Source organism: Colias croceus, chromosome 9 (assembly GCF_905220415.1).
Source record: "Colias croceus chromosome 9, ilColCroc2.1".
In the NCBI taxonomy this organism is placed as follows: domain Eukaryota; kingdom Metazoa; phylum Arthropoda; class Insecta; order Lepidoptera; family Pieridae; genus Colias; species Colias croceus.
In genome coordinates this window covers 4,311,005-4,319,204 of record NC_059545.1, presented here as the reverse complement: position 1 = coordinate 4,319,204, position 8,200 = coordinate 4,311,005, and the positions used below count along the sequence as shown (strand labels likewise).

General features: G+C 32.3%; 1 protein-coding gene across 1 annotated transcript; it reads right to left on the bottom strand.

Moving 5' to 3' along the window:
* Positions 1-5,108: 5,108 nt before the first annotated feature.
* On the bottom strand, positions 5,109-6,472 carry LOC123694207 (putative inactive cysteine synthase 2). The gene has a single exon (XM_045639569.1). The coding sequence runs from the start codon at positions 6,386-6,388 to the stop codon at positions 5,408-5,410; it is 981 nt and encodes a 326-aa protein (XP_045495525.1). The 5' UTR covers positions 6,389-6,472; the 3' UTR covers positions 5,109-5,407.
* Between the last annotated feature and the right edge of the window lie 1,728 nt (positions 6,473-8,200).

Genomic DNA, 8,200 nt, shown 5'->3' with positions numbered 1-8,200 from the left:
CCCTAGATTTCTCAAAGCTGTCTGTATTTCGTTGGGTGGAAATGATATGTAGAGTTGTATGTCATCCGCATACCTAAGTACATAATATGTTGCATTTCCGACCAAAAAAAATGCGAAAACATGATAATTTAAAATAGAAAGTATAACGCGTACAATTAAAGTGTAGGTACTTACTCATAACAAGTAATAGTACCTAGTTATTTGCCTTCATAACAATTAAGCAATTCACCATTTTGATTATCATTGTTAAATTCCGTTATTATATTTTAATTGTATTCATATTATTATGACATGTAATGTTTGCTAATGTTCTATGTACCTATTTATTTGAACAACGGCTTCAGAATTTATTCGGATATATAATTAAGGAACGTCGGTTAATAACAAATTGGTATGTATGAAAAACCTATAAATAAAAGAATGTCGCAAGTGAAAGTTTTATTCATGATATATCACGTAGTTGGTGCGGAAACATACTGAAGTATTTCTGCAGTATATTTTTGACTGTGAGTGACTATTATATTTCCCATAGTTCTTTTATAACTTTGCTATGTACTCATCAATTATTTTGCCATCATAAACATATCTCTCTATGATTAATAATATTCTTATTTTTTTAATAACTAAATACCTACATGAAGATTATTTACTCATAGTTAACTGTGACATTAATTATTTTAATTAAGTTTCGAAGCATTCATTTCTTGTTTGTCTCAAATAATGTTTGATGTTCCATTTACTAAATTGACTGCAGCCAAGACTGCAGCTGTCCGATAGTATTCATAATGTTACATATTTTAATATTTGTATTTGTAAAGGTACTAACTAAAAAGGTAAAAAGTGTGAACTTTTATTGTAGGTACATACTATCTAGCGCCCACTTCACTTGGTGTTTAACAAATTATAATTCCATACAAAAAATCTAAACTGTTTCAGAAATTACCGTGATCACTTCCTTCAAACAAATCTCTTATACTCAGATATAAACTTTAGGTATTTTCTTTATAATAATACAAACTTAATTACTTATTAGTGCACGCAGAATAATCTCGAAAGCCTTTCAACAAAAATATCCACTGAATATCTGCTTGATTCGATTATAATATACTTAGATATACCTACTTAGGTTAAAGTAAAGAATGTCGAAGTTTAATCCCTCAGCCCCCGGAATCACAGACACAATAGAAAATCTATTGTGTCTATTCCCGATCGGGCCGCTCGGTTAAAATTTCTAAAACCGGTGGAAAATGCATGTATGCTGCTTTTTTCACTGCTAACATTTAGAGTGGGTCTTCCTAGAACCAAGAAGTGTTTATAAGCTGCATTTTTAACAATAATATGTACCTACTCATGCCTCGAGGTTGCTGTAAGCGTAAAATCTTTAACAACACCAGCAATCAATTAATTAAATAAATAAAATAAATAGCCGACTTCGTAAGTTCACATCGTTTGTAAAGAAATAGCATATGACTGCTTATATTATTAGTGTTTATTTTATACATATTTACATATTTTTTATATCCTCATGATTTCATACGTTTTGACATTCATATCGAAGTATTTATTTTTAACCTCTAGGTAAACTTTAAACTAAGTATGTTTATTAATGTCTCATAACTAAGAACACTTCAGTTACCGAGAAGAATTTAATGATTTCTTAATTTTATAATTCCGTCCAGTTGGTTAGAACTAGAAGAAATTAACCAACTGGAAAGGTATTAAAGAAAATTTCGTATAATATATTATTATCACTAATAATTATTCCTTACAAATCTTTATCTTTAATAATCTTTATTTTTATAGTTAAGTAGTTCATTGATGACAGAACATTTTAAAAATAATAATATGTTTTTGAAATAGGTATAAAAAGATATGGATTTATCTTCCTGATCGTACACATTTCATTGCGCGTTTATAAAAATATATATCTAAAATATTTAAAATATATGTAGTTATGTAGCGACTATAATTGCCATATAAACTAAAATAATAAATATTATAGGTACCTACTTTATATTACTTTTCAGATATAAAGTCGCATCCATACTAATATTATAAATGCGAAAGTAACTCTGTCTGTCTGTCTGTTACTCAATCACGCCTAAACTACTGAACTAATTTGCATGAAATTTGGTATGGAGATATTTTGATACCCGAGAAAGGACATAGGCTAGGTACCTTTTAATGCGAAATATTATGTACCACGGGCGAAGCCGGGGCGGACCACTAGTAATAGATAAATTCTCTTTCTTATAATAAAATGTTTACTTCAAATATCTATAATATACTTAAACGCATAGTTAATTACACATTAATTTATAATTATAATAATTTATATTAACAAGATGTGCCCGTAATTTCATCTGGCCAAATTTCGAAATTATGGGTCTATTTCCGTGCGTGGGTTGTGTGATAAGTGCAAACTAGCTTTCCCGCAGCTTCACTCCATTACGCCCATTACAAATTCTGTTCCATATCCTTTATATTTTTTTACTTTCATTACAAAATAATTTGTCAAATTCTTGATGCCATTTCTGTTTAATTTGCTTCTTTTTGTTGGAAAATTTTAATCGATACTGAACCGAAAACTTTAATTAAAATTGTCTATCTGCCTTGTACCTACCAAAAACAATTGATAAAAACCATTGAGATAAAAACTAGGTACTTGTAAGTACTATATGCTTTAGTAGATAAGTGTACTTGGAGCTAAACACTAAAAATTACAAGTCTTCTGATCAAAGATTTATTTTTTGCTACTTAGGTATTTCCACAGTATTTCGCTTATTTTTAATTTGTCGCGTCTAATACATCCTCATGACGAAAAACAAAAAACACAATAACAAGTAAAAGAACAAACAAAAAATGTACCTATGCTATTTCAGTGATAAAAGGGTAGAAACCAATTTTTTGTCAGACATTACGAGTTTTTGGCGATTCGATATATACCAGACTATAGGGATATTTTTTTCCAAAGAACATATTTTTATAGAAAATACGATCAAAATATGAATATAGAGGCGTAATACATACTATTATATATTCTGGATAGAGAATGAAATGCAAATCATAACTACCTAGGTAGAAGAGAATCAGCAATTTACTAACTGATCATCATAAAAACATATCACGGTCATAATTGAAATCCAAGCACGCTTCTCAATTCTTGTCTACTACCAAAAACCTCTAAATAGTATCTACGATCAAGAAGCATCATAATATTATTATTTTTTACGTGAGAAAAGACTCTTGATTTCCTTCGTGAATTATGATAGACACATAACCATACAAATTACAAGATAATTATTTGATTTACGTCCAATATTCCTTGAAACGTCCGTTCCCTTTAATTAGCGGAACAGACATGGAACAGACCTTAAAATTTTGCCGTGTTTGCACCAGACATGCCTAGAGCCTTTAAAAACAGCAAAATTAGATTGCCAAATCACCGAACGGAATTCACTAAATGGGTCGAAAATGGCCATATAACAAGCGGAGACGCGAGAAGATTTTTATTTTTTACTAATCTCTCGGATCTTTCGAAATAGGTACCTACTTGTAAAAACAGCGACTCCAAATTATAATAACGAAGATATTATTTTGTTTGTTAGTCACCGCTGTCTTCAAATTTGCCGACAGGTATAATTTGGGGTGTTAGAAGTCCATCCGGGGTCATTTTTAATTGAATATTAAAAAGTTAAAACCAACACTACACCTTTGAATTCGGGCGAAATAATTATCATTATTTAAAGTAAATACGAAATATTATATTAGTGTAGTACTTAGAAATAATCTTTATCGCATAGGTAACATGAAATTGTTTGTTTAGTTATGATGGAAAAATAGTAGGTACTTGAACTTGATAAAGAGTTTATTTATTTAAAAAATGCGATAAAATTGTTTAGATAAATCATTAAGATATAAAAACGAATTGATTTCAAATGCATAACTTAAGTTCTGAACTTAAAAAAATAAAAAAAAATCTATTAATAATACTATACTAATATACTAAAGCTTTGCAACTTTCTAATAAAAGAGGCGTAATGAATAAGTAAACTAAGTACCACCAAACAAAATTCATGAAATGATGTTATTCTAATAAAAAATAAATATATACCTGTTATAGGTATACATATATTTTATGGTAGTGGATAGTAGCTGTAGGTAGGTAATATTATATCATCTACTCTCACAGACAGTTTTACGTCACAAAAAATATCACAAGAATAAGATTACAAGAAGTAAACATGATGAAGCAATAATTTGTAGACTAAATACTATACAATCGCCAATAACATATTTATATACATATTTGATATATTACTAAAACATACTGATAACGGTTCCTACAATTATTGAATACTAGCGGTCCGCCCCGGCTTCATGTTCCGTGGTACATGTTTACGTTTTCTCTCCATAAGAACCATCCTCGTACTTCAAGGAATACTATAAAAAAAGAATTAATGACATCTGCATCGGTTCAGCCGTTATTCAGTGATGCGCTTACCAACACATTTTGCGATTCATTTTTATATAATAGATTTCTTTACCTATTGTATATTACAATATTTATTCTTTTCAAGAATAAGCCAATATGGGAATAACATGTCAAATAAATTGAAAACGCAATAAACTACTTAAAACAATTTATAATTTGTTTTACTTCTGGTGTCGACGAAATACAAGAAAAAAAACGTAGGTATATAAAAAAGTATTTAATAATTAACGTTATAAGATAAAAGTATAAATAGAATGCTATGAGTCAATATATAGGTACTCATTTATAAATCTTATCATTTTTATGTACAACAAGGTTTCCGCCCGCGGCTTCACCCGCGCAGTTAAAGAAAAACCCGCATAGTTCCCGTTCCCGTGGGATTTCCGGAATTGCGTCATTTTTCCGGGATAAAAAGTAGCTTATGTCTTTTTTCGGGTATCAAAATATCTCCATACCAAATTTCATGAAAATTGGTTCAGTAGTTTAGGCGTGATTGAGTAACAGACAGACAGACAGAGTTACTTTCGCATTTATAATATTAGTATGGATTATTAGAATTTGAATGGATGTACATATATACAATTATATGTATGTAAATATGTTAAGATTAATAATATAAATATAGATACAATAATTTGTGTTCGTTTAAATAAATTAAACATCTTTTGCATTAAACTATATTATAGTTACGTAGTATCAGTTAAATAAGTAAAAAGAAAATGAATCACAACAAACATCATGCATAATTCGATGTCACTAATTACCTAAATGCTTTTTATGATATACTTGGTTAATAACTTTCTAGTTATCTTAAACGTACTTACGCGCTTTCTAAGACTTTATATTAATTATTATTTACTATAGCGTAAGTAATAAAATTAAATTCAATCTGAATTAGTGTTATCACTCTTACTAGGTACTTAAAGACTCTGGTACTGGCGTATATTTTAAGCCACTGTCGTTGAGAAGCGTTACCACCCATGCGTCTTCAGGCAATGTACCCGAGTTTAACAACTTAACAGCAGCAGCAACATTGGCACCGCTCGTATAACCTACGTAGAGACCTTCTTTCTCTCCAATAAGTTTCATATATTTCGATGCTTCTTCATCCGTCACACTGAGGGTACCATCCATTGTTTCAAATTTGAACAAATTAGGAACGCACCCGTAACCGGAACCTTGCAATAAATGCAACGGTTTCGTAATAGCGCAGCCCCGAATAGGTTGCGAACCCTCAGGTTCCACGACGTAGCATTGAATATTTGGGTTTTTCTCCTTCAAAAATCTCGATGAACCAGTAAATGTGCCTGCTGTGCCGACCGTAGCTACAAAAGCGTCGACGCGGTTGCCGGTTTGTCTCCAAATTTCAGGTCCCGTCGTACAATAATGAGAGTTTGCATTATCTTCATTATTAAACTGATTCACATAATAAGCGCCAATTTCCTCAGCTATGCGTAAACCTTCTTTCTCAGCTTCTTTAACGTCGGCGAGGGTGACATTGCCGTATGTTCCTTCAACTTGAGGTACTCGCACACATTTAGCACCAAGGGCCTCCATGTGGATAGCTCGTTGAGCACTATTCCCCATCGACATTGTTACAGTTAAGGGGTGTCCCATTACAGAACAGACGACTGCTAGACCACATCCTTGGTTGCCAGATGTAACTTCCAGAACGGATTGACCAGGTTTCAGCAGTCCCTTTTCTATTGCCTTGTTTATCATATGCAACGAAGATCTGCATTTAATCGATGCTCCAGGATTCATGAATTCACATTTCGCTAGTATTCTACCTGGCCCTGGGTGTAAGCGATCAAGCGCGACTATCGGCGTATTCCCAATTAGGTCTAAGGCTGACTCTTTTATTTCGTTCTGAATTCCGTTCACCTTTGCCATGTCTAGCTAATGTGTTGATTGAGTTATACCACAAATGATACTGAAGCAAAGTGGCGAGTGTACGCCGCTTTAAACGGTTCAATGCTCAATGCGACCCGATATAGACTCGCCATAGATTGGATTCGAATATATACAGATGACAAGAAAACGTAAATGGTAACTAACTACCGATAATCATCTGAAATACAAAGATATGATTGAGTAAATACTGATAACAATTATTGCTTTATGTGACCGGTTTATCATGAATGTAGGTAAGTATATTGTTTAAAGAAATTTTATCAATTTACAATGACTGGGCTTGACCATTTAATGCCAAAGTAGACCTCAGCGAAACAAATAGTGCATTCAATTGTCTCAACTAGAGTGCAATTAACTCACAAATTTTATCGTAACAAACATATAAATAATGTTAATTATCATAACTTGCAACATTAATTTTTATCACCTTTAAGATATTTGTTTGTTCTTCGTGTTCATTGAATATGCCTAACTAGCTGTGCCCCACGGTTTTACCCGCATTGCTCTGCCCTTGTTGGTCTTAGCTTATAGCTAGCCTTCCTCGATAAATGGGCTATCTAACACCAAAAGAATTTTTCAAATCGGACCAGATAATAGCCAAAAATATCTATATCATGATTGAATGTAAAGTGATTTGTTTGATTAACACCTTGAAATTAGCTTGTCATTCCAAAAGTATGAACGTTTATAAGGATGGATAACAATCCCTGATTAACTTAGTAACAACACTCTTTCATGAAAAAAGAGCCGATTAAATATAAATGAAATGAACCTACACTTCAGACTAGAGATCGGCTAAAGTTAGGATATTACATTAGCACGGAGGCTTCTTCGTTCCCACAATATTTTTTTTTTATTTGAATAAACGATTGTTACTTCTACACGTAGTATATTATTATTAGTCTGTGCTTCTACCTATGCTTTTTGCCATATTAATAGTAATGTAAATGGTAAAACCATGTTATGACCATTCAAGTGATTCTAGAAGTCTAATTGAACACTTAAATAAATGTTTGAACAATTAAATAAATGTATGTATATCTTTTTTCACAATTTCAATTTCGTAAAATCATTTTCTCGTAAGTAAGGTAAGGCAGACAGATATTTTTTATGGACAAAAACGAAGACTTGAAACAGGTTTTTTTTTGGGATTTCGTCAAGCGAAAGCGCGTTAGGCAATTTTATACAGCCCTATAATAGGTAGGTATCATAATTCCTTAGGGAATATTCTCGAACCTCGTAACACAAAGTACGCCTAATTGCGTACTAAATAGGCAAACCTTACTATTAGTTATTCAATATGCGTTGCATACAACTCGAGCGACCTGCAGTGTCAATCTTGACTGCCCTAATGCAAAATATTAACACCTATCTTGAATAAATAGTGACTATAATTATATTATTATTATTAACCATCTTTCAATATAGCGTTGGAAAAATAGAGAACATCGCGTGGCCGTGGGCTATATCATTTACTAGCTGCTCCGCGCGGTTACACCCCCGTGGCTCCACCCCTGTTGGTCGTAGCATGATGATATTATAGCCTACTAGTGGTCCGTCCCAGCTTCGCCCGTGGTACATATTTCGCAATAAAAGGTAGCCTATGTCCTTTCTCGGGTATCAAAATATCTCCATACCAAATTTCATGCAAATTGGTTCAGTAGTTTAGGCGTGATTGAGTAACAGACAGACAGACAGAGTTACTTTCGCATTTATAATATTAGTATGGATAACCTTCCTCGATAAATGGGCTATCTAACACCGAAAGAATTTTTCAAATCGGACCAGTAG